At 34.6% G+C, this 27,382-nt stretch overlaps 2 protein-coding genes and 1 long non-coding RNA gene across 4 annotated transcripts; all 3 read left to right on the forward strand.

The window, feature by feature from the left end:
- Window positions 1-1,171: 1,171 nt before the first annotated feature.
- On the forward strand, window positions 1,172-12,985 carry LOC127807642 (uncharacterized). 2 transcript variants are annotated; one of them, XR_008024769.1, is made up of 16 exons: window positions 1,172-1,631; window positions 1,729-1,790; window positions 1,885-1,952; window positions 2,688-2,809; window positions 7,077-7,182; window positions 7,288-7,339; window positions 7,651-7,768; window positions 7,856-7,886; window positions 7,999-8,022; window positions 8,193-8,317; window positions 9,905-9,986; window positions 10,202-10,324; window positions 10,401-10,454; window positions 10,524-10,593; window positions 12,012-12,180; window positions 12,282-12,427. XR_008024769.1 is itself a non-coding variant. In XM_052345664.1 (16 exons), the coding sequence occupies exons 1-16, from the start codon at window positions 1,430-1,432 to the stop codon at window positions 12,653-12,655; spliced, it is 1,647 nt and encodes a 548-aa protein (XP_052201624.1). In that variant the 5' UTR covers window positions 1,180-1,429; the 3' UTR covers window positions 12,656-12,985. The 2 variants fall into 2 exon arrangements, 1 of the variants encoding a protein (XP_052201624.1); XM_052345664.1 differs by having other exon boundaries at window positions 1,180-1,631; window positions 12,012-12,045; window positions 12,282-12,985.
- Window positions 12,986-17,287: 4,302 nt separating this feature from the next.
- LOC127807643 (bZIP transcription factor 29-like) lies at window positions 17,288-20,758 on the forward strand. The gene is made up of 4 exons (XM_052345665.1): window positions 17,288-19,043; window positions 19,134-19,266; window positions 19,342-19,426; window positions 20,358-20,758. The coding sequence occupies exons 1-4, from the start codon at window positions 17,884-17,886 to the stop codon at window positions 20,429-20,431; spliced, it is 1,452 nt and encodes a 483-aa protein (XP_052201625.1). The 5' UTR covers window positions 17,288-17,883; the 3' UTR covers window positions 20,432-20,758.
- A 1,440-nt stretch (window positions 20,759-22,198) lies between these two features.
- LOC127807644 (uncharacterized) lies at window positions 22,199-24,352 on the forward strand. Its single transcript, XR_008024770.1, has 4 exons — window positions 22,199-22,345; window positions 22,850-22,903; window positions 22,975-23,047; window positions 23,201-24,352. It is a non-coding gene; the product is annotated as an uncharacterized LOC127807644 (long non-coding RNA).
- The last annotated feature ends 3,030 nt before the right edge of the window (window positions 24,353-27,382 follow it).

Raw genomic sequence — 27,382 nt, forward strand, 5'->3', positions numbered from 1 at the left:
CAAATAGAACAATCGGATGGCAAAGAGCAATTACAAACACTTTGATGATTAAGTTAAACACTAAACTCTATTGAAATTAGTATCAGATGCGTACTTTTTTCATAATAAAGTCTCATCTATTTATAGAGGAACATTAAGTTTTATAATAAGTATTCATAATATTTTGAGATCTACTAAAATTAATAATTTTATAGATAATGTCTATCATTTTGAGGAGACTCTCGAAGGGATTTTTGCATGTCGAAATTATGTCGTTTGTATTTTATTCAGAATTTTCATTAAAAGAGGAGAAATGTACATAATATGTTATGGGATGTTATAGTATTCTGAAACTTAGTTATAGTTTTTGAGATACTTGTATCTCCCAGTTTCTTGTAATCTCGAGGGTACCATATATCCCAGAGACATTTTGCATATCTGGAAGATATTTAGTCTTTCGGATACCATTTTTGGCCTATAATGATACTTTGAAATTTTAATTTTTTTTGATATTTTAATAGACTTTGGGTCATGACACATTAATTTTTATTTAGAACTAATAATTTTTAGACATTAGTCAAACAATAATTTATTTATATACTTACTACTTCAATCAATGAATATATAAGAAAATGCTACTTAGACATTTCACTTTAATATTTAGAGTGGTATTTTTGTGTTAATATATCATATTGTATGTAATATTAATATAAATATATAATACATTAATATACAAAAACTATTAAAAATATTAAAATTAAGTGTTAAAATAACATTTTAAAAATCTATATTGCCGTACAAAGTCAAGTTGGATAGCTCTCTCCAGCACGGCGGTCAACGTAACCCTAACCCAAGTGGTATTATGGAAAAATAAATTTGTTTGGAGAGTAGTTTGGGTAATATTTGAAACAAGTAGAATTACAATTATGGGCATGGAAAACCGCGGAAGCAACGGTCACTGACAGGGGCAGTGTTGCCATTTGAGGAGAATGGACAGTGAGGGCTGAATCTGGAACGTAAGTGGCTTGACCCCTCCCTGGGGATAAAAGCCTTTTACCGTCAACGAAAAAGAAAAGAAAATCTAGTGATAGCGACAAGAAAGGAAAAGAAAATGAAATGAAATGCAAAAGAAGATGAAATTCCGGGATCAATTCAATTCAAATCAAATCGATCTCTTCATCGCGGCTTGAATTTATTTCCCCATTTATATATAAATAGAGAGTCACGTTCTCGGAAAGCACAAACAATCCGTTCTTTCCTTTCTGCCTCTTTATTAACATAGTTTGAACGAGTAGGGTTTCTTCGTTCGAAGCTGCCGCTGCTGCGTCTTCCGATCTAGGGCAAGGACCGTCGCCGCCGAATCCGGTGGACAGACGAGCCGCTGTGCCGTGGTTGTAGGAGGCGGTGGTGGTATTTGCTTTTTGAAGTTCTCGACCGTTAGTCGGCGGAGATGGCGGAGGCGGAGGCGGAGCAGAGCGTTGAGCGGGAGGAGGAGGAGGAGGCGGTGAAGGGCGGGGAGCTATTGTTCTGCGGCACCACGGCTTGGGACGTCATTGGCCGCCGGAAGACCTCGGCGGAGGCCAACTTGGTGTCGCCCACGCGACTGCGGCCTCTCGTCGGCGTCGAAATCCACTTGGTCGTCTCCGGCTGTGGTAACCTCTCGATGCTTATGATGTTTAATGTTCGGAACGTCGGAAGGTTGAAAAGATGGTGATTGAGTGTTCTTTTGTGTTGGTTGTGTGTGTGTAGCGTCTTGTCACTGCGTGGCATTGGATGTTGAAGGGCGTTGCTATACCTGGGGGCGTAACGAGGCATGCTTAGTTTAGCCGTGAAGTTAGCTGGTACGCATTCGATGATTATTGCTCTGAAGCATGTTTTGAATACGAGGAATGTTTTTGTCTGCAGAAGGGGCAACTTGGCCATGGAGATTTGATTCAACGTGACAGACCAACAGTTGTTTCAGAACTATCCAAGTACGTGCCATTTCCCTGCCAATGGAAGGGATTTTGTTGTTGGCTGGTTATGTATCGATATCACTTTCGTTTGCTAGCAGAATACTCACGAAAGCTATTACTCTGGGATTTCCTTTGTTTTCTCATTTCTGTGTCTATCGTTTTTTTCATTTTTTAATTTCTGTTGGTTTACTCATTGAGCCATCAACTTTGATGTTTTTATTTGGGGGACTTCAGTTACTCCTCTGGGTCAAGGTTAAGTTTTCTTTTCTGTTTTAAGTTTTTATTCTCAGTCATTAACCTGCTCTATTAAAAGGGCTTCAACAACCACTACAACAATCACAGGCCATAATCATCCCACTAGGTGCTTCAAGTTGCCAAATAGTCTTCCAGGTTCACGAGCATCCACCATGATCAGCTTTGGGATGGTCAATCGTGCATGAATATGCTGCAATGATCACGGCAATGGAGGAGTGTGGTTGCTAATATGCCAATTGGGCTCATCTTTTAGTGTAGGTTTTATTTACGGAACTATTGGTATTCTGCAGCTAAGACTGTTGGGCCTTTGGGATTGAATGGGATTTGTATAATGTTATAGGTGGTCATAGAATTGAAACTTTTTAAGAATTGGGCATGGGGAATCTCAGAATTAGCATTAAATTCTCTGGCTTAAAGTCTGTCAGCTTTTTGAGTTGTGCCTTTTAAATCTCAGACTTCCTTTCAGAAGATCAACTGACATATTTTTCCCCCCTCCAGGCATAAAATCACCGGAGCAGGAGCTGGGAGGAGCCATACAGTGGTGGTAACTAAAGATGGACAATCCTTCTCTTTTGGTTGGAATAAACATGGGCAGCTGGGGTCAGGTTCAGTAAAGAATGGTGCGTTCTTGATAAATATATATATATTTATATATAATATGCATACTTTTTAAAGTTTGGGTTAGCCGTATGTTATAAAATAATTGCCGACAATAATTCTAACTTAGCTGTGAAGTGTTCTAAAAATATAACATCTTAGGGTTGTGGTTTTTCTCTCTCTCTTTTCATTATCCAACTCTTATTGCATGCTTTAGGTTATGACGTTGGAGTAAATTCACTATATAATTTGGTGGAAATGTGATGAGCTTGACATAGTGCACTCAAATTCTAAGACTGAAGGATTAGAGAAATAAGCATTAGTAATCTTTAATTATCATCTCGTAGTAAGCAAACTCTTTTGAGAGACTATATGTACAACATTTAAAGCCTAAGTAGTGCAGACACTTTTTAAGATGATGCTCTGTCTTGGCAGGACACAAGCTGGGCAACGTCACTCGTAATAAAGCATTTGCATTTATAATTGGAAAAATGTTACCATTTCTTGTATGTATGCTTATTATTTTTATATGTTCCTGTGTAAATTTATGTCATGCTTCTTTTGAAATTGCAGTGTTAGTGTGTTTGCATTGTCCCAGATAGTGGGATAAAGGCTTGATATGTTTCATTGTAGTGTGTTTATATTGTGTTGTGTTTCTGTCCTTGCTTCATAGATTAAGGCTGTAAGTACTAGAAATCTAGGTTGCTATGGGAATAAAGAAAACAAGTAATGATAATTGTTAGTAGCAAAATTAGGATTTTATGGTTATATAATATGTTGAAGCACTGGTATTAGTTGTTTTGGTTTTTCTTGTCATTCAATAAAATTGGGAACTAAATTTGTCTCCAACTAAAAGCTGCATTGCGCTTTTAATACAATGAAGAGTGTAATATAGAACTTTGTGAAGCTATTTTAAGCTGTTTCAAGATTGGTTGATGCAATTTTGATGGTGTGATGCCTGTTTCTTCTTCCTTTTTATTTCCCTTTTAATAATTTTTGTACATTTCAATCTTTAAAGTCATATAAAGCAAATTTGATTCTCATTTGTTGCCTATGAGAACCTAATAATCAATCATAGCTTTGTATACAATATGATCCAATAGAACTGTTCGATATTACAAAATCATAGCACCATGTACCTTCACCCAAAAGTGCTAATTGTAGTTAACCTTTTAGGTTAATGACATCAAATATTACAAAATCACAACACCATGTACCTTCATACAAAAGTGCTAATTGAAGTTAACCTTTTAGGTTCATGACACTTTCTGAATAAATTATTGGATTGGATTCATCATGGTAAACTTATTTCTTTTAGTGTCTTGCTTTCTTGCCAAGTTTGAAATTTTGTGTTTCACAAATTTTAGCCGTGATTAGCCCCAAACATTGGGGTGTTGGCGCACAACTCCAACAGTGGTTTTTAACTTTTGGACTCTTAGACTAGGCAAGTAATGTACCAAATACCTTCTAAGTAGAGTATTGATGTGATATAGGGTTGTGCAAACTCTTCTCTTTTAGGTACTCTAGGATCCTTCATGGACTATAAACCTTATCTCATGATGTTGCTAGAATAAATTTCACAAGATATTGCTAGTCAGTTGACCCTTCTAACATTTGTAACACCACCACCATGAGTTCTCACTGAAAAGATACTAGAATAAATAACTTCTTGAGCTCAATGAACCAAGTTATTCCTAAATCTCTTTAAAACTATTGATGTGGGGATAGTTCGTCTCTACCAAGAAGGCGTTGGTGAACGTTGGTGGCAGGCGATGTTGTGACGGATGGCAGCAGGCCCAGTGGCCAATATAGTGGGGGAGGAGATGAAATTGAGAACTAGAGATGTGAGATTGACTTGAGATGCACACAGAACAGGATAGGATTTAGGATTGGTACTCTGTTTTGGGATGGGGATCTGCGGTGATGACTAATGAGGGTAAGTATTTCTTCATTCTTTCACTTTCAGAATCAGTTCTCCTTCTCCTTTCCTTTCTCCTCCTTTTCTCTTTTGAAGATATACTATTGATATATTAACTATTACGTGATTTATATATATACATATATATAATATTATATATATAATTCTGATAGGGAACGCTGAAATGTTCCTGTACTGAAATATCTCATTTCAGTGAGAAATCCGAAACGGTATTGACAACCTTGCTACTAACACCTGTAACACTATAATCTCTCAACCAAAAGGTGTTAGATTAAGTTAGCTTCTTAGTTTCATTGAGCCAATTTTTTCCCAAAGTCTCTACCCGTTGTATGATGCTCGTGCATTACAGGCTTTGGGGAAGGTCAATTGTATGTAGCCTTACCCTTGCGTAACAAAGAGGCTGTTTCTTGACATGAACACGTGATCATTTCACCACGAGGCAACCTTACCCATTATGCCAAGGCTCACCTTCATACAACACCAATTATGATCAATTGTTTTTCACAGTCAGAGACATGGATTGCACCCAACTTCCTCCTATTATTTGCTAATATCATGCCAATTGTCCTTAATGGGAGACACACTTATTACCTGATTTGATCCTACATGATCAATTAGAAGTTCTACCAAGTAAATTTAGAACTGTTACCCTATGTTTATGCGAGCTAATTACCTGTAGGAGGGCTCTTCTTGCATGTTTATTACAAAATTCTTGTTGAGTAAGGTTTTTTCACTTTTGAGATGGGAGAGTGATGCAGGGCAGAAAAGAAATTGAGAGGGATGGAGGGAGAGGAAGAGAAGAGAAGGAATCGAAAAGCTATAAAAGTCTAATGACATTATCCTTACAAAATTTTAATTCTGACATTATAAATTAATATTTAATAATTGAAAATTTCTTAATCGGAAAAAACTTGACCCGGATTTTCTGGAATCTTGCTACTCAATCACCTAACTCTAAGAAAAGTGACTGGTTGACATTTTGTCCTCAGCTACCATTGACCTTGTGTAACCAGTGATTGAACCCTATTGTTAACTCTTAACTTGCTCAAAGTGGGAAGAAGAACTTGTCGTGTCAAGATTTTACTTACTCTCGTATAACTCCCATAGATAGGTCAAGGTCAAGGTCAAGCTGTTGCATTGTGTTCTGACTTCAGCAAGGGCTAAACAACTACGATGATGACAAAGAGAGCTATATATGATCTGCTACTCAATCAGCTTCTGAATGAACAAGGAAGTCTTTATTTGCATGATATAATGAAGATGATGAACCAGTGAAAAATAGGGCAAGTTCATGCCTGGCAAGATTCAATGAAGGGGCTGCAGATGACTAAAATGATATTCAAATCTGCTTCAGTGATGCTTAGGTGCAGGGATTTGGTGAAGTTTGATGAAGATATCAGAGGGTTTTTGGTCTGAACTCTGGAGTGGCTTGTGTTCTGCCTACTGGTTTGTCGTTGTGGCTGCAATTTTCAGGTTGAGGAAGAATTGCACCAATCCATAGTGTTGTGTTTGTTGGTATTCAATGAATGTTAGTTTTTATGTTTTCTATCAGAATGATGTTGAATATTTTCTGAGTAGAACTCAGGAATTAACTAGTGCAAGTCAAATAAGGGTGAAACAGATGGCATGCTTGTCAGAGCAGTTGGTGGTTGTTGAAATAACTTTCCAAAGTAGCATTCTAAAGATTTGACTAGCCAATAAGTTGTTGATAAATGGAGACAATATTTTAGGTAATCAATGTACTGGAAGGAAGGAGTTGTAAGGTTCTTGTAGATGGCCAAGGGAGTCATAGTTAGTTTTCATTGGTCAATAGTGTTTGAAATAGATCATAACTACGGTGGTTGTTTGTAATTTCTGTTAGCAAGGGAAGAATGCATGATGTTCATCCCGTTTTTTTACAAGGCTGTTAGCCTTGTATGGTTGGGCTTATTGCTGCTGTTTTATGGAATGTGTAGCTTTGGCATTCCACTGTTGGCCCTATTCCTTACGAGCTTTAAGCATTTTAAATTCTTCATTTGCACCCAGTTTTTTGTACCTTTTCTTTTCTTGACCTGCAGGGAGGATGCAGGTTGCTTTTCTTAGACTCCAGGTCAAAAAACACTCTAGAAATAGATTCACAGATGCCAAAATTCTGATTTTTAATGAAGAGAGGGTAATGTTTAAACTCTAAATGGGGATTCAAATAATGCAGACACGATAATTTTAGTCTTCTATTTGCCTGGCAACAGATGATAGGAATAGGATCATGTTTTTGGACCCATCATTTTGGTGAACATGTATTATTTGGGGGGCTATTATACCATAAATTGTGCTATACATGAAATGATATTATTGCTTTTGTCTTTTTGTAGAAATTGAATCGTCTCCTGTACGAACTCTTGTTTCCGAAGTCAAAACTGTTGCTTGTGGGGCTGATTTTACTGTGTGGTTAACTTCAATGGAAGGAGCCTCTATAATGTATGTTTGGGTGTTGTCTACTTCTAATTCCACATATTTTGGAGACTTTTATATGGCCCTGAAATTTGTGTCTTAAGTTGTTTTTTATGTGCCCATGGTTTCTAGGACTGCTGGTCTTCCACAATATGGTCAACTTGGGCATGGAACAAACAAGGAGGTATCTTCACGAGGATAATCCTTTTTAGGTTATTTTTGGCTTTTATACTGCATCTATAATCAGAATTAGAATCTGACTTAAATGCTGAATTATGTGATTGTTGAAGTACAACTGTTATGCATTCCCAAGAATGGCCATTTCTATTTGGTTGCATGGTTGTGTGAGCTAGTTTATGAATATTTTCCTAATTAGTGAAAGAAATTACATGGAGTTGAACAATCTGAATGCCTTTCTGCCTGAGTTTATGTGAGCATGCATGCACACAGTCTTATTGTGGTACGAATATTTATATCAAGTTTGACTCATTACAGTATAATACTAAAGATAGCTCAGTAAGGCTTGCTTATGAACCTCAACCACGCCCTAAAGCCATTGCTTCTCTTGCTGGAGAAACAATAACAAAGGTCGCATGTGGAACAAATCATACAGGTTTTGCTTAAGACCCATATAATCTCTCTCTCTCTCTCTCTCTCCAAGGCTTATTTACTTTGCCTTTTGTTTGTTCTTGACATCCAGTTGCTGTGGATACAAATGGCTTTGTCTACACGTAAGTTTTTCTGCAGTTCTTCAACCTGTTTTTATTTATTTTTCCTCTTCCCCTGCACTGTTTCATTATTTACAGTAGCGAGTGATAATTTTTAGCATTCACATTTTTCCAGGTGGGGCTTTGGTGGTTATGGAAGGTTGGTAACTGTTTCTTTAGTTTTCAAGCCACTCAATGATTTACAGTAATGAGTGGTAACTGTTTCATATTTTTCCAAAAAGCCTGTGTCTCAAGCTCCAAGCACCTTTGACAACTATGTTTCCAAATTATTTTCCCTCTTTTTATTCTTAATACTTGAGCTATGTATAGACTTGGGCATAGAGAACAAAAGGATGAGTGGGCTCCTCGTCGTGTTGAGATTTTCACGAGGCATAATGTTCTACCTGCAAATGCTGTGATTTCTGCTGGTTCTGTTAACTCTTCTTGTACTGCTGGTAACAACCTTTTGCTCTTTTATTGGCTTTTGGAGATCTTATTGGAAATGTGTTCTTTGGGTTGTTTATGTTTATTGGTTGTTGTATCATCAATCTGTTTGTGTTTTTCTTTGTATACTTCATTTTGGCAGGTTAAAAAGAAAAGGAAAATAAAAGAAGAGAGTAAGAACAACAGAATGGGAAGAAAAATGATGTGAGAGATAGAGAGAGAGAGAGAGGGGGGGGGGGGGGGGACCTTCCCAATTTTACTAGACTCGGCAATTTAAGGGCTGTATCATTTTGTAGTGGAAAGAAATATGAAGATGTAGAGATGCATACACAAGCATCATTCTGTTTATGGATTATGGATATGTAGTGGTGCTTCCACACAAACCATATTATCAACATCTCCCACTACCTATCACTTCTGATGTTAAGAAAGTAATGATATGGCAACTTCAGACATTCTTTAATTTTGAAACTATTAGTTGTATCTTAGAAGATATAATAGTTGCTACTGCTAGTATTTTTTTGCAGCAACATTTATATTCATAATAAGGTGGGAGCAGCACTTGTTGAAAATAATGATTTGTACATGTGAGGAAAAATTAGTAGATGCACCAACTAGGCGAGTGGACGTAATGGAAGAAGCTTGTCAGGAAACAAGTAGAGGAAGAGTAAAGAAAACTTGATGAAAAATCCTTACATGTTACATGTGATATATTAGCCTTATATATGATGATGTGTTAAAATTTATATAGCTGACTCTAGTGGAATATAGTCTTGTGATGATGATTTGATATCACTTTTTAGTTTTGATCGATATCTCGTCACTATGTGTATGCCAAGGATTGACATTCTTATTGTGAGCACTTCAAATCAGGGATAGACAACATTTCCATTTTTTCATTTCTAATGTTTTATGCAACATGCTCATTATTGGGTTACTGATAATCAGTTACCTGTAAATTGAGTCAGCACTGAGCTGCCATATTCTGCATTCCCTTTGTATGGTACACGATACAACTTGAAAAGGGATTGTGTGAGGTGTACCTTGGGACTTGCTTTTTTAAGATGTGAAATCTTGCGACTTCCATTTCATGCTGTTAATATTCGAGTCGCGTGCAATCAATTTTTTTGCATATGTTTGTTATGAGAAATTATTACTCATTAATGTTATCTGTGCTGCCATGTTTAGTATCTTTGATTTTCATTTCTTAATTTGCACATTGCATCTCTTATATGTTATGAAAAGAAAGTTGGAAGTGTAAACATTGTGAATACCTGCTCTTTCTTACAAGCATTACTTTACTGCTTTTTATTCTTGACCATTGAGATACTTGTGTTAGGTACCTAATTAATTTTTCCAATTCATCAAAGATAAAAAAAAAAAAGGAGATAAAATAGCTCATCTTTTCACTGTATTTACTACTCACAATTACTGCCTTAATTAGTCATCATTCTGTTGTCAGACTAGTGTATTGATTTGTGTCTGTGTGGGGGGGAAAGGGTTCTCTAGTGATGATATCGTATTTATATGATTTGATAGATGCCATCATGCTTGAAAATTTTGGTTGGATGTCAATCTGCTTCACTTTTTCTTTTCAGGTGGAGGACAGTTGTATATGTGGGGAAAACTAAAGAACACTGGTGATGACTGGATGTACCCTAAACCTCTTATGGATTTAAGGTTCTGTTCCAGGCCTTGGTGTTACTTATCCATTATAGTCTTTATATTTTTGCCCTGACATCTAATAATATTCATCCAGTTTTCTTTGACAAGTATTTAGATGTTCTCTGTGACATCCCAATCAGTAAAAATTTTGAATGTGTTAAATCTTCATTTCTCTTCTTGGAACCATCATTGGACGCTAATGCATGACATATTTGTCTGTTCTGTTACAGTGGCTGGAATATACGATGCATGGATTCTGGCAGCATGCACCATTTTGTTGGTGCTGATAACTCTTGCATAAGCTGGGGCCATGCTCAGTCTGGGGAGCTGGGATATGGACCTGATGGACAGAAGTAATTGTGTTTACTTTAATAGTGTACTTCTTTCTATCATCTTGTGTTCATTTTTTTGTGTATTTATGCTTTGCAGGTCTTCTGCAGTTCCAAAGAAAGTGGACATTCTAGAGAGCATGCATGTTATTAGGTTTGTACATTTCAATATGTGCCTTATGCTTAATTTTAAAATATGCTTACTGAATACTATTTCTTGCAGCGTGGCATGTGGATTTGCACATTCCATGGTGGTGGTTGATAGAACCAACGTTCATGACCGACTTGATCAGGTAAATCTTCCTGCACTACATGCAAAATATTCCTGGTACACGAAACTGAATTCTTCCTAATTGTGTTCTTATCTTGGGTAAATTACACTCGACACCCTTGAGGTTTGGGAAAAATACATGGACACCCCCGACATCTAAGAAATGACAAAAACTTCCCTTGATTTTTTCTAAGTCTTGCTTCAAGCCCCCCCACACCCCCCAAAAAAAATTGTTACTTTATTGCTGTTAAACTTTTTAAAATGTCAAGTACCTCAATTTTTCTCCCTCCCCTATCTGTCTCTTCTCCTTCCCTTTCTTTTCCAGCAAATTAATCCCTCCTTGTGCCCTGATTTTTTGGTGATGGCCGAAAGTTCGTCCATTTCATAACCATGGGGGGGGGGGGGTAGAAGATGAATCAAGGCTTTGAGGACCTTGTTTGATGTGAATGACTTGGATTGTAAAATTTCTTAATAAGTACTATTTGGTTTCTGAGAATAAATTATATCAGGGAGAACTAAAGGTGTTTGGAGAAAGATGTACTGATACTTTTCCAAAAATTTAGAAAAAACAATGTTTAGTCTTTTGGTGAAATGTAGTGCGCTTAGACAACTTAAGATGTATGTAGCCTTTAATCATAGGAGCATGTGCATGTGAGGTAGAAGATGAATCAAGGCTTTGAGGACCTTGTTTGATGTGAATGACTTGGATTGTAAAATTTCTTAATAAATACTATTTGGTTTCTGAGAATAAATTATATCAGGGAGAACTAAAGGTGTTTGGAGAAAGATGTACTGATACTTTTCCAAAAATTTAGAAAAAACAATGTTTAGTCTTTTGGTGAAATGTAGTGCGCTTAGACAACTTAAGATGTATGTAGCCTTTAATCATAGGAGCATGTGCATGTGAGGTAGCCCCATATATGCCCTGGTTTACATCAGACCTTTGGTAGTTGGGTGCAAGTCTAGGGATTTTAAATGATGATATGGTCAACTGGCATGACCATATGAATTTTCGTGTTTGTTCCATCAGCTTGACTTCGCAACATTCCTTTTCGTGCCTCTTTGTTCCAGAACATGGTGTATGTTACCAGACCCCTGACCATTGGAGGCAAGCTTCCAGTAAAATGCCTTGCACATTCGTTGAGACTCCAGGGAAGTTGCCTCAAGTTCACCAGCAAGAGGGGGGTGTGAAGTTTTGAGTCTTATGTGGGATAACTTTTCATAGCTTGACTAAGTGGAGGGGACCCTATCATCATTTAGTTTTTATCAGATCTTGGGGAGTGACTTTCCTCTGTTGGGGTCCAATAGGCATATTTTCCTCGTCTTATATGTCCTTCGATTTGTGTACTTGTGTGTTAAATTTTTTTTTTTTCTGATTACGGTGATGATGCTTGAAAAAGGTCCGGCTGACTTTCTTTTCCCTAATGTTTATTTGCACAGCTTGAAGTCTATGATGGCAAAGCTTCTGAGGAAGGTACATTTGATGTAGAGGTCACATTGTTTAAAATGTTCACACTTACTGTTATCCCTTTGAGGAAAGTGGACTGATCGTTTAGAAGTTGTTTTTTGTCCTTTGGGGTTTGCGGTGGTGGATAGTAAGTGTTGTTGGGTGGGTGTTTAATCCGCGCATTGCACTTTCAATGAATTTTCGCTAATAGCCATTGCTGGAACTTCTAAATGGTTGTTGATTGAAATTATGCTGTGCCGTAGGAGTTGAACAACCGGAGAGTAACAGTTCGGTTGCTAAAAAAAATACCAAAAAGGGAGCGCCCAAACCCCCCGAGAACTCCAAGAAAAGGAAGAAGTCGAAAGTTTCATCTTCGTCTGAGGAGGATGACGAAGAGGAGGAAAGCGAGAATAATGACAGCGACGACGACAGTGACGAGCCGATGAATGGGCTTTCAGACCAGAAGCGCCGACGAGGTGGAAAGGCTGGCAGAGGCCGAGGAAAGGCCACTGGCAAAGCAACCGAGAATAAAAGCTCGGGGCGTGGGCGAGGCCGCCCTGGCTCTGCTGCTGCTGCCAGTAAGAGAACCACAGAAGGAAAATCCGGTAAGAGGGGAAAGGGAAAGGCTAGAAAGTAATGAGCTGCAATTTTTGGTTCTTCTCCGAAAGGAGAAATGTATTGAGGCTGCTGCCTCTGCTTTATGATTATCATTATTTTCCTTTCTCTGTTTTTTTTTTGGTTTTTAATTGCCATTTTTAATTAAGTGCCGGTCGGCATTAGGTGGAGGATAGTTTTAATTGTCATTTTTGTGAAGTGGTGGGTACTACTCCTCTTGATTTATTGATAATTGTCGAGAGCAGGGCGGGAAATTAATTAATCGTGGAAAAGTGCGCCTTTGTGTATGGTCAAATGGTGATTTCAATTCTGATCAATCTATTTGTTGGATGCATTACCGCTGATTCCTCTCTCTCCCTTCCTGTTAACAAATGTAATTGCTTTCGAGCTTTAGTGTCTTATTTTGAACATTAAAATAATAGACTTCGCTCTACTACTAGAGCTCAAGGAAGAAAGCGTGTTGGTGGCGGAGATGACGACAAACGTGGTATTCGATCAGCAAGTCTTCCGCTCTCTGAACCCAAAAATATTTTGGTTTAGAGATGTGGATCGATCTCGGTTTGAATGCTTCAAACTTCTCTTTCTTTCTCTACTAGATTTGGGCGTGCATCCACATACTATTTCTCTTTCTCTCTGTCTTGGGTTCATCTTCAAACCTAGAGATAAAGATTTTAATTTGTAGATGAACCCAAAATCTCTCTCTCTCTCTCTCGTCAACAATTAGCAAAACTTATTGTTGGGTTTCGACAATGATAGTATTGTATTTTTGTTTTTTTTTTCTATTTTTGTGTGATTTTATAAAATAGTAGAGAGATAGAGGGTTATCTTATAATTTTTTTAAAAATTAATTAATGACAAGGTACCTTACATGATAATTAACTTTAAGAGAGATTTCATTATTTTTCAAAATTCATAATAATGGTAGAATTTATATAAGTTTCAAGATTGGTTGGTGAATTTTACTTTATTTTCAAAACATAATTTTAGAAAAGTATAGGACTTGGTTAAGTATGACCTTAATTTTAAACTATAACTATTCCAAAATAAGTAAGTTATGTTGTTTTAAAACACAAACAAAATATCTCTGGCCTTTTTATAGAAAAAAAAAATAATATAAAATAAGTCTTGCATTAACATGGTACCTTTATCCATTTTATAATAATAAAAAGTAAATAAATATAAAATAGACATTTTATGATAATTGACCGACTAGATGAACTTAATTTGTTTTATAACAATAAAAATTAAAAAGAAATAAAATAGTCATTTTATGACGGTTGATGGACTAGATGAATTTAAGAATTAATCTACATGAGTATTAAAAAAATATAAATAAAAATTCTATTTAATTTAGATCAATCAATTAAATATGTAATAGATATTCATATTCAGTATGAAAATAAACTATTAAAAAATGTGTAAATAAAAAAATATTAGAATTTTTTTAAATATAATTTATATTATAAAAAATCTTTATATATATAAAAGTAGGATAGTCATTGCTAAGAGTTGACTTGCCCAATTTCCCGCCTAAACTATGCTGATTTATTTATTTTTTTCCCAAGCTATTACTTTGCTCATATTAATTATTCAACAAGTTTCAATGTAGCAGGTTTATTGAATATAGTAGGTTTCAATGTATCAAAAAAAAATTATTTAATAATATTTTATTCAATTTATCAAATACAACAAGTTTCAATGCACTAAACCAAAAAATTAATTATTCAATTTATTAAATATAACTTATTTAAATGTACTAAAAAATAAATTATTCAATAATATTTTATTCAACTTATTAAATACAACAAGTTTCAATGCACCAAAAATTGAATTATTCAATTTATTGAATATAGCAATTTCAATGCATCAAAAAATAATTTATTTAAACTTATTAAATACAACAAATTTCAATGTATCAAAAAATAAATTATTAAATAAAAAATATATCTTACACATTAAACAGCATATAAAATTACCCCTCCAAATGAGTGGAACATCTTTGGAACATGTTTGTCAAACAAAAAAAATTTCAAGCTCCTTATGGCATCTGAATACAACATTTAGTAATTAAATAAAATATATAATTATTTAATTATGATTTATTTAATTTATTAAATACAACAATTTCAATACATCAAAAAATAAATTATTTAATTTATTGAATACAACAGATAAATATTTATAAATCCAACAGATAAATATTTTTTGGTGCAGGTTCCAATGCACCAAAAAATAAATTATTCAATAATAATTTATTCAACTTATTAAATACAACAAGTTTCAATGCATCAAAAAATGAATTACTCAATTTATTGCATATAGCAGTTTTAATGCATTAAAAACTAAATTATTCAATTTATTGAATACAACAAATAAATATTTAGCAATTAAAAAATAAAAAATATATATCTTACACGTTAAACGACAGATAAAATTACCCCTCCAAACGAGTGGAATGTCTTTGGCACCTGTTTGTCAAACAAAAAAACTTTCAAGCTCCTACTGGCATCTAAATACAACATATAAATATTTAGGAATTAAAAAATAAAAAAATATATCTTACACATTAAACAACAAATAAATATGATTGATAATGATTTCACTATTAATTCAATATCTTACATTCAATTTATTGAATACAGGTACCAAAAAAATAAATTATTCAATTATGATTTATTTAATTTATTGAATACAACAGTTTTAATGCATCAAAAAATAAATTATTCAATTTATTGAATACAACAGATAAATATTTTTTGGTGCAAATTCCAACGCACCAAAAAATAAAGTATTCAATTATAATATATTAAACTTATTAAATACAACAAGTTTCAATGCACTAAAAAATGAATTATTCAATTTATTGAATATAACAGTTCCAATGCATAAAAAAACAAGTTATTCAATTTATTAAATACAATAGATAAATATTTAGGAATTAAGAAATAAAAAAACATATCTTACACATTAAACAGTAGATAAAATTACCCTTCCAAACGAGTGAAACATCTTTGGAACCTGTTTGTCAAACAAAAAAAATTATCTGCTCCCTAAATGGCATCTAAATATAGCATATAAATATTTAGGAATACAGCATATAAATATTCTTCATTCAATCGATTTCTCTACAAACTAAAACTGAGACACAGTATTTGCCATAACTCAAATATTGCATATACTGAGATATGTTGACAACACTCGAGCAAATTGGGTGTTCAAGATACGAGTCATCCGAAAGTGAAAAGTTTACAGTTATCATAACCAGAATGAGATTAATAATATTGCTTTAGTATTGTCTGACAAATATGTAAGTTCGAAAAATGCTATTTTTTGTACCATGCACTTTTGTTGTTTTTGCCAATATATAATATGTGTAATGTGTTATTTATCATGTTATGTAGGGGACACGAATGCATGCAATAATCGCGAAAAACTTGATGCGTTACTTTGTAGATAAAATTGAAGAGCACAAGTTGTACATAATGAAAAATTTCGAAGTTGATCATAATACTATGATGTTCAAGACTACCACACATATGTACGTGTTAAGTTTCATGAGGACCACTCAAGTGACTGAGGTTGAAGATCAATCATTTCCTATTAATATATATATAGGATCAAGCCTTTTGCCGAAATTATGTCCAATCCACAGTCCAAGAAAACTTATCTATTTAGTGTGTGTTCGGCCCCTTTTTTAAGTTAATCTTTTACTACCTCTTTTTTCGGTCAATTTTTTACTACATTGTTTTGTCTCTTTTCTCAGTTAATTTAAATCATTTTTTTAGTTTATTTTTTTAAAATTATTCTTCACTGTTTGCTTGCATCTCTTTTTGGTGAGACGCACTATTCCACAATTATAATATATTTTCATTTTTGTTTTGTCCATGTTTATCTCAGATTTAAAGATATAATAGGCGAAGTCGTCCAGAATGACAAAGTTAGAACTCAATCATCTTCCGGATCCACTACAAAGTATATTGATATTGTTCTTGAAGATTTGGAGTATAATCTTTTAATTTTGTTTATCTGTCTTTAATATTTTTTTTTTATCTTTTTTTGTTGTAGAATGTATCTTTATATAACCGGATCCACTACAAAGGACAAATGTTGTATACAAATAAGTCTTCCAAAATTTACTTTAATCATAATGAAATAAAATTATTGTTTCTTTACTAATTCATGTAGTATATTAAATTTACTGTAATGTGCATTTTATATTTTAAACTATTATTTTATATATATATATATATATGTTGAATATTGTATCCCGTGTATCGCACGGGTCGAGAACTAGTAATTATTTAAAACATGAATACAAATTTTCTCATCTATTTAAATAAATATAAATATAAACAAAAATTCGTTTTTAATATTTTTTTCATATTATAAAATAAATCTAAAATATTTTTAAAATTAGAAAAATAACTTTAAAATAATTTTTTTATGTGTTTCATAATATTTTAAAATAAAACATTTTAAAAACACAATTTCAATGCATCAAAATTATTCATATCCAACAAATACGGGTACAGGCGATCACGTCTCCTAGTAGTGGGGCCCACTCATTTGTAATTAAAACGAGAACGATAAATACGAGTACAAGTACAATGCTAGAGAAGAGTGAGAGAGAGAGAGAGAGAGATACAAAAAGGTTGCCACGTCTCTCCGAGATGGGCGGCATGGGCCCCACGCATTCGTTCAGCCTGCATCGAGCCGGCGTTGCAATGCCCCACGCGGAATGGAGGCTCCGCCATTCCCAATGAGCCGACCTTGTCCGCTCCGGGCCCCGGCAGGTACTGAGATCGCCAAGTCAACCTCCATTTCTCTGATCCCAGTTCAAACTCGTCCTTTTTCCCACACTTGGCGGAATCACCGCCATGCACGGCGGAAAACGAAATGTTCCGCCTTAAAAATCCTCTCTCTCTGCATCGCCATTTCCTCACTCTTCTTCCTCTGTTTCGTTTCAAATGGCGCGGGGACTTCCTTGTCCACTCCCTGGCAAGGTAATCCTCTTCTACCTTCAGTTCAATCTTTTATTCACTCTGTTCGGATTGGCAGGTTTAGGTATTGAGTGATTGGTGTCATCCTAAGGCGGAGCTTGTTTTGGAATGGTTTGCCAATACCGAGGGCACTGAGGAAACAAGGGTTGCATGATAAATTTTCAAGTTCTTGTGCGTTTGGTTGATCTGTAGCCATAGATAAGAGTTTTGTCTCTGAAAGTGAAGTTTGTTTTGGAGACCGTGTCTTTAAATGGAGGATACGGATGAAACTGGTGTTTCCCCTTGTTTGTTCCTTGAACATCAGAAACGAACGAGCATTTCAAATTTAAATTTGGGGCAGTTTGGTCCTAGTCAGCAGAAATCACAGTGTGCGAATCCTCACAACAGTACTAGTATACCTTCGTCTTCTTATTTGCAAATTGCAAAGTCCCAGCCGGATTCTCCGCAACAGCCCATTAATGAAAATTGTAAACTGGGAACTCCAAATTCCATATCTTCATCTGAGCCATCATTTTTGTCGATGAGTTGCTTACCTCCATTAAGTCGGTTTCCTCATTACGAGCCATTGTCCAGCCCGAATGCTATTCCAGCAGATGTGTCCACTCGTAAAGGTCACCGAAGATCTAGCAGTGACGTTCCATTAGCATTCTCAGCTATGATTCAATCTTCGCCACAGTTAATACCCATAAGTGGAAAGAGAGCTTTGGGAGGGTCTGAGAGAGATAATTTGGTAGGGGACAAGCAGATTTGGTCAGTGAAACAAGAATTGGATTTTGATGAGGATCGGAGGGACAATGGACAAGGAACGGGTGAGAGGAAATCAGAGGGAAAAGTTGTTAATGGATCATTTGTTACATTCATGAATTTGGACAACTTTGATCTGTCTCACCCTTCTGCGACAGAGGATAAGGATATGGATGGCAGGACTAGTGGCACAAAACCACATGGTGGTGAGAGCAGTGACAATGAAGTGGAGAGCAACATGAAAAGAAATCCTGGAACAGGAGTCAGTTTTTCAACTGAGAAGAGGGAAGTAATCAAAAGCATCGCTGGTGAAGAAATTTCTCCCACTGTCCGTCATTTTAGAAGCTTTTCAATGGGTGGTTTTGTGGGAAATTTCAATCTTGACGATGAGGCAACGAGGTTACCCCCTTTGCTAGGAACTCAGGCTGCTCAACATTCGCCTAGCAATTCAATTGATGGGAATTTAAGAAAGTTCGGATTGGAATTTAGGAATGGTGAATTCACTAGCGCTGCTCAACATTCGCCTAGCAATTCAATTGATGGGAATTTAAGAAAGTTCGGATTGGAATTTAGGAATGGTGAATTCACTAGCGCTGAGCTGCAAAAGATCATGGCGAATGAAAAACTTGCTGAGATTGCATTATCTGACCCAAAACGCGCTAAAAGGTATTTATCCAAGAATTTTTGCATCTGCACTGCCATGTGTTGATAGTGCATCAATGGCTGTGATCACCATTGTTAAATTGTTTGTCTCAGGATATTGGCTAATCGTCAATCAGCTGCACGGTCCAAGGAGAGGAAGATGCATTATATCTCAGAGTTGGAACATAAGGTGCAAACTCTGCAAACGGAAGCTACCTCATTGTCAACACAGCTAGCGCTTTTACAGGTGACATATCTGGGTGCTTGTACTTCTCATCTCATACCTCTTCTTTAGCATTAAGTTGGTGTAATTTTTCTCCAGAGAGAGTCTACTGCCCTGTCAAGTCAGAACAATGAGTTGAAATTCCGCATTGAAACAATGGAACAACAGGCACAGCTCAAAGATGGTACCAAATTTTCTACTTTTGCTATTTCTCTGCCTCTTTTGCTTTGAATTTTTAAAAGTACTAATTTCTTCTTGGGTATGATCCATGATCATTTTTCAATATTGTGAACATGTTTTTCACAGAACATCAGAAATTAATATGAGTGATTTTGAATTCCGTCTCTTTCAAATTGGCTATTTATCAAGGTTGGATAGCTGTGTAAGATTATATTTTGGTTCATCACATCTAAACCTACTGAAGTTTTCTAAAAGGAATTATATTTGCGAGCATCTAGCCTTTTCCTATTTTATTCCCCCTGGGGTTTTTGCTGTCCAAAGGAGCCAGTTATTTGATTTTCTCAATTCCTTTTATACTTCTGCTAAAGCGTAAATCATGCATGTTCCATCTTTACTCATTCCTTAATATGAACAAAGGCTTCATGTTGTTGGTATTTGAGTATTCTATGTGAGTTAAAAATCATGTAATATTTGCTTAATCAACTATCTGGAAGTATGAACACCCGGAATCACTCTGTTTACAATTTTAATTTGTCGACACTTTCCAGATTTAAATGATAAAATATAAGAAAAAGAACTGGTGTCAATGCTCTTTTCCCGTTGCATTCATATAAATATATCTCCTCCTGTAAGTCCCACTCTCCGCAACACAGGGAATATGGCATTAGCAGGCCAAGTAAAATCTGCACCTGTTCAATATTGTTACTGAAGAAAGGCAATAGAAGATGAATATGATTCCATTGAAGGAATGCACCTAATAACTTTTCCATATTTCTTCTGTCTTGATTGTATTGAGAGTATGAAGGCGAATGCAGAAAAATAAAGTAAATAATTATAGTTCATTTACAAAACAAAATAGAATAAATCTAATTATCTAAATCCACGAAATCTTACAAATGTACATATATGTAACAATTTTTGTCTTCACGTTACAGCTCTCAGTGAAGCACTGACAGCAGAAGTCCATCGCTTGAAGCTTGCGACTGCAGGGCACAGGGGGGCAAGTTAGACCCTTAAACAGCACAGCTCAGCAAAACTCAATGAATCTTCAAATGTTTTCCGCACAAAATTAGGAACCAACTTAGCGCAAATTGTGTCTGCTGCAGCAGCCAAAGTTGACTGTGTGCAAGCCCAGCAGTACTGCAAAAGTTGCTGCATCCCCTTGAAGCAATATGAGTTCAAACAACAGGTTGGCCAAATAAACCATTGGCCCTTTGTTGATTCACATTCCGAAGTGTTAATTTGCTAGGGAGGCATTTCTATGTATTTCATTCATTCAATTATATCATTGTTTAATGTGTTGGCAAATAACTAGTTTTAATAAAGCTGAAGCTCTTCCAAGTTGTGCTGTTTTCTTCATTCAATTAAACCTTATTGTCATGTATTCACATCCTAAAAGTAATTGTTCCCAAGTGTACCTCACTTAAGATTGTCATAAACCCAGGTGAAACTCTCCTCCCAACTGAAATGAGATGTGAGTCAACAAGAAACTAAAATTCCCCCAGTTATTAAAAAAAAAAACTTAAAGTTGTTAATATTTGAACTTTTGAAATTTAGTATAGCTCTGGGATTATGTAAAAAAGATACCAGTGCTGTGAGGATTTTTAAAGTAAATTACAATAGGTACCTTTGAGGCATAGTTGTGAAAGGCGTACCTTTTAAAAAAAATTAAAAATTTTGTAAAATCATAAAAAAATTATCAAATTATCAATAATAACATATACATATCATTAATGATTCATTATTTTTAAATTTTAAATTAACATCATTAAAATTGATTCATTCATCATGCAAATTATAACTAAAAATATTATTAAAGTTCAAACTTAAAGTCTCAAATTCAAACAAGTATCAATCATCATACAAAGTTCTAAACAAATATATAAACACTAAAAGTCCACAATCAATAAAAAAGTTTTAATCAATCATTATCAAGGAGATCATCAACATCAAAATCAATATCTTCATCATTCCCTTCAATCAAGAAAATATTTTCATTTTGAAAAATGTTATTTTTCTAAGTTTGGAAGATTAGCACATCATGAGAAGATATATAAAAAAAATGTTTTCATTTTGAAAAACTATGTCCTAATATTTTGATAACTAATATTTATTATTGTTAAACTGATTTTTAATGAATTTTTTTAAAAAAATAGGTATGTATTTTGGAGGTGATAAAATCACTAAATCCTAAATTTATACTAAAACCAAAATTTTATTTTTTTATTATTATGAATTTTAATTTTTTAGATATTTTTATTAAATTCAAATGGATGGTACTTTCTTATTTATATTTATATATTAAAGTAAATAGAAAATAAAATATAAATAAAAAAATGTGGACATTTACTTAAACTACAGAATTATAAATATGTTGTAATATATATATATTGGAACTGAGAAGATAAGAGGAATTGGGCTTTCTAGGTTTTAATTAAAATCTAAGTTTCATGAGGCACGCCTCTCACCTTGACACCTCACCGTGCAAGGTGAGTGCCTTACTGAAATTGTTTCGCCTCGGTCTAGGCAAGGTGCTAAACTGGTGCATTAAGGCATCTTGCGTTTAGGCGAGCGCCTAAACGCACCTTTAACAACTATGCTTTGAGGTTTCATCTAATCAAACGTGGTACCCTACATTTTGGAAACTATAATAACCTCCCTTAACCTCAAGTCTCCTATTATTAAAAAAATAAAAAATCATACAATTTCTAATATTTTGTACTTCTTTTAGATGACAAAATTAGCCATTTCTGATACTCAAATGGCTTAATGCATGAGGGGGAAAATCTGTCTTGAGGCAGACCAGTCTGCACCTCAGTCTCAGACCGTTAAAGAGTGAGAAGAGGAGGGAGATAGAGAGATACAGAGACAGGGAAATTGTTGCCAGTGAGAAGATAGAAGGCTGCTCTGATGGGAAGGGAAGGTATGCCAGTTTTCCGCCACTTGAAATCCTATTCTAGGTTTTTGTTTTTGGACTATTCTAGGATTTTTACTTTCCATTTTTCTGCTTTGAAACCCTAAACGATTTTCTGAAAAGGAAATCCTAAAGCCCTTTCCAAAAAACATTTATGACTACTGTTTTATAAGTGTTTCTCCATTGTTCTGAAACCTATTTTGTAAAACCCCCAACTGCAAGATAAAACTCCCAATTTGAACCTAGTTTGAAACTACAAAACCTAAGTCTTGAAATCATAGTTTGAAACTAAATCCGTAATTTTTTAGAAATCAGAAGTCAAACCCTAATTCTAAAGTCTCCAACCCTAAATTGAAAGCCGAACCCTAATAACTAAAGCCCTTTAATGAAAACATTTCTTATGAGATTTGATGGTCAGAAGTAATTTATTTACTTGTAATAGTACTTCTTTCTCTTCAAGCTTCTATTTTATATGTCTTGTTTTATCTTTTTGTGTTTATTTATGCTCCGCAGATCTTCTGCAGTTCCAAAGAAAGTGGGCATTCTAGAGGGCATGCATGTCATTTGGTTGGTACTTTCTGATGTGTGCCTTGCGGCTTACTTTATATTATGCTTACTGGATGCCATTTCTTATGTAGTCTTGCATTTGGACTTTTTGCACATTCCATGGTGGTGGTTGATAGAACCAATGTTCATGACCATCTTGATCAGGTAATTTTTCCTACACTACATGCACAATATTCCGGGTACCCGAGACTGAATTCTTTCTAGTAGTGTTTTTAACTTGTATATGGTTATCGTGTTTTTTTTGGCATGTACTGATTGATTAAACACCATATTTGGTGATTGCTTGTTATTTTTCAGCAGGGAGTTGGTGGCAAATGTAAATGTTTATGGGTTCTTTCTTTGGAGAATTGTCAGGTTGAATGGAAGGAAAATATTCAGTGGATGTGTAAATGATTCGAGCTTTCAGGATTCTGTTTTCAGATGAGAATAATTTGGGGCAGTTTCTAAAACTCCTTCATAAATACAACTTGGTTTCTGACAATAAATAGGGGGAGAATTGAAGTTGTTGGAAGTAGACAAACTGATACTTAGCAAAAATTAAAAATTAAAAAAAAAAAGTTATCTTTTTGGTGAAATGTAGTTTGCTCAGACAACTTAAGAGGTACCTAGCTTTTAATCATAGGAGCATGTGACAAGGATTCTGGTGGCATGATATGGTCGATGGGCATGAGTATATGAAATTAGGGAAGCACAAATGATGAGGTTCGGCTTTCCAGAGTGGCATAAACACGAGCAAAATCTTTGTCCTTCATGTATTAAAGGATTGTTTGTACACCGGTGGCAGCTTGTGTGTGTTTGTACAACTCTTTGCATCATCCGTCTGCTTGACTTGGAATTACCATTGGCATGCCTCTAAGCTCCAAAATAAGGTGTCTAGGATTTAAGATTTAGGGTTCCAGACCTGTCCATTGGAGGCAAAGTTCCAGCAATAGGCTTTACACATGAGTTGAAACTTAAGGCAGTTCCCTTAAGGTTTACCAGCAAGAGGAGTGCGATGCCATTTGCCTCAACTATTCCACATGTATTAGTTGGGACATCTTTGCCGAGTGTGAACGTTTGAGTCTGTCTTGGAATACTTTTCATAGCTTGACTAAGCTGAGGGACCCTATCCTCGTTTAGTTTATCAGATGTTGGGAGTGGCTTTCCTCTGCTGGGTCCAATAGGCATATTTTCCTTGTCCACATTATATGTCCTTTAATTTATATGCTTGTGTGTTAGATTCTTTTTGCTTGATTTCTGTCATCATTCACACAGTTTGAAGTCTACGAGGGCAAAGCTTATTAGGAAGGTACATTGATGTAGAGCAATTCTACAACACTGTTAACACTTAAATACTTAAGTCTCTTTTAATATATTAATGATTGTACATTGATGTATTGACGACGAACTCTAATTATGTACATGGTCAACAAGAAAAGGCCATCTTGCTTGAAGTAAGAAAACCGTCTCCTCCTTTCAATGCATTAGATAAAATGTGATATTCTATTGTCTGTTTGAATTATGTTGGATTTCCTTTTTCTTTTTGGTACTTTATTCTTTTGAGTTTGGATAAAAGAAAAATTCGAGTGATATCATTACACATCGCCTTTTAACCCACTAAGAGTTAACACGTCAGAATATGTGAAAAAGTCTTTACCAAGAGTCATTTAGAAGTTCAGTTTCAAAAATAGTAAAAACAAAGGGACCAAACACACCACAAAAAAAAAAAAAAAAACAGATGGGCCCAAACAAAATCCTGTAGTTGAGTTATGGAACTTGGGCTGGGGCCCAACAGCACTCATATTTGCTTGTAAAGTGAAGCACATGATTTATATATATAAAGCTGCAACCCATGGATTAGATGCTCTCAGAGCCTCACAAACTTTGTTGGGATACAGATCATACTTAAGGCCCACTCCAGGCCCATTTGGTCCCATTTCACATTGCCCATCCTCTACTCTTTGTCCTTCCATTGGAGAAAATATTCAATATAACTGTATCATCACGTGTTAATGTAATATTGTAATTTAATAATATTTTATTATGAATTTAGCTAATAAATATGGTGAAAATAAATTTTAAACCTATCTAAAACTATTATCATAAACTTATTAGATTCTGATATTATCACAGTATGCTAAAATTTGTTGAAAATTAGGAGAAGATTGTCTATATATGCAACTTTACTCTTATTTTGTGACATCGGTTAAAATTACATGTCCATCACTTCAACCCAAAGTTTCGGATTTTCAAGAATGAAATGGGCTAGAACATGACATTGACAATTGAATTATATGTATATTCCAACAGGGTGTCACATATGTACATTATTCTTAATCATGGAAGATCTGGACATGTGACATTGAACCTAAAGTTGCAATCAGTTGATGCCCAAAAGATTATCATTTGAATTATATTGTATTAAGTGCTGGTAAGGAGTGAAGAGAGGGCATTGGCTTCTCATTTGTGATTTGGACTCACTGCCTTCTACTAGCTAAAAATAGTCCCACGATTGAGGGACTTGGCAACTAAATTCTACTTGATTGCTTTTGCACCTTTTATTATTAAAGTAATATTAAGTTGCAAAGCCCTAACCACCATTTGAATCAACCAAATTATTTCAAAATAATTCATGTGTCGGGTCGGGTATATGGATGAACCGGGGGCCCCGCTCGTAGCGGCAGCGCAACATGGGAAGCGTGATAGGATTGGGGGACAAGGGAAGGGTGGGACTCACGTGATTCGGACGTGTCAATCGGACACTCGTCCGCGTAGAAGAAGAAGAGGACGAGATAGCTGTCAATGAGGTTGGTCACCCACCGGTTGGACTATCAAGGAAGAGAGATATTCAAATTATTTATTTTGTTAATTAAACAATATGAAATATGATATAATTTAAACAATTAATATAATAATTATAATTATAATTGTTAAGGAGAGAAGAGATTCCCTTCAGCTGTCCGTTAACTTCCCGGCACTGCCTCTCGTATGGCGTCACATGCACTCTCTGTCCGTGGGCCCCACCTCCCTTGTCTTTGTCTTCCATTTTTACCAAGTTTTTATTTATGACCAAATATTTTTCTAAATAATAAATGAAATATATTTTTTATTATGAATATTTTAAAATAAAAATAATATATAATAAATATACTTTGAAGGTAAAGTGTTATGTATCTCCCAAACGTTGCTCATTTTTTACGTATACTTTATTCTTCTTATTATAAATTTGTTTCATTTTATCATCTTTTCCCTAACTTGTGTGCATGTTGCTTCCTTAGTAATATGTATTCAAATTATTTTGGGATCAAATTGACGCACAAATTTTGATGCATTTACCTAATGTGTTTGGTCTTATAAAGGTACATAAATTTAGGTTTTATTTGGTATAGTTCTAAGTTAAAAAGATAATAAAGAATGTTCACAATGCTCAAAGGATAAGCTTATTTAGTAATATATAAAATAGTTATTCTACAGGATCAGACAGGTTGATAGACAGATTTACAGAATATAGATTAAAAGATTAAAATATTCTCACCCACATTACATTAGAAAATGTGCAATACAATGTGGACAAGGACATTTTAGTTTTTTAACTCTCATTTTGTAAGTCTGTCTGACTCTCAAGAATTTGTTTGTATAAAGTTGGCTCGGTAAGTCAATACTTCTCAAATATTTTCAAATAAAGGTGTTTAGGTAAAAATAACAAATTAAACTAATTGAATTGAGTGACTTTTGTTCGAGTTTTTCTTTTCTAAAACTAATATAAAATACATATGTTATTATTTAATTATTATTTTTAAAAATTATGTACTTAATTTAAAAATTAATCTATCGAGATAGTCAAATTTTGAGAGATTTGAGTTATCATAAGGTCATCAGTTCGAGTTTGTCTCAATATGAATTGCAATAATCTCTATTTATTTAAAGGATCAAATCTTACAAGTTTTACCTTACAACTTTTTTGTTAATTCATCTTTTAGATAGACAAAATAAATTATAAATTTTAAATAAAAATGAGACGGATCAGGTCGAAAATTGATTGTGGTGAGGCGATGACTCTAATTTTTCACAATAAAAGCAAAAATTAAATATCAGGGTTGCATTATTTTAACAGGTAATTTCTCAAATCAAACAAAAAAAAGTATAAAACTTTTAATTTTTAAAGTGAAAGGTATCCAGTTATCAAATCTTTGTATCAACCAATTAACGGGTTTATCCAGTCTTATGTGGGACCCACTAAACGTAAGCGAAATGACTATGTCCGCAACTGCCACTTGCTTTGTCCACTCCTCCACAATTTGTCTCATTCTCACAATATACCATAATTTAATGGGAACTAACAAACCACCCGCTGGAATAAATGCATAGGGGGTTAAAGTGAAATAAATATAATGGGAACTAATTATTAATAAAATATTATTGAAATTGATCAATAATAGTTAATATTTATAAAAAATCATATATACATATAATCTTGTATTAGAATTTTATTTATTTAGT

This window comes from Diospyros lotus, chromosome 8, assembly GCF_014633365.1.
Source record: "Diospyros lotus cultivar Yz01 chromosome 8, ASM1463336v1, whole genome shotgun sequence".
NCBI lineage: Eukaryota > Viridiplantae > Streptophyta > Magnoliopsida > Ericales > Ebenaceae > Diospyros > Diospyros lotus.

Bases quoted from the DNA above. Each gene is read 5' to 3' on its own strand.
- LOC127807642 (XM_052345664.1), top strand. From the start codon at position 1,430: ATGGCGGAGGCGGAGGCGGAGCAGAGCGTTGAGCGGGAGGAGGAGGAG. The intron at 7,769-7,855 runs GTTTTGCTTAAG...CTTGACATCCAG, and splicing joins ATGTGGAACAAATCATACAG to TTGCTGTGGATACAAATGGC. The intron at 10,455-10,523 runs GTTTGTACATTT...TATTTCTTGCAG, and splicing joins GAGAGCATGCATGTTATTAG to CGTGGCATGTGGATTTGCAC.
- LOC127807643 (XM_052345665.1), top strand. From the start codon at position 17,884: ATGGAGGATACGGATGAAACTGGTGTTTCCCCTTGTTTGTTCCTTGAA. The intron at 19,267-19,341 runs GTGACATATCTG...ATTTTTCTCCAG, and splicing joins CACAGCTAGCGCTTTTACAG to AGAGAGTCTACTGCCCTGTC. The intron at 19,427-20,357 runs GTACCAAATTTT...TTCACGTTACAG, and splicing joins ACAGGCACAGCTCAAAGATG to CTCTCAGTGAAGCACTGACA.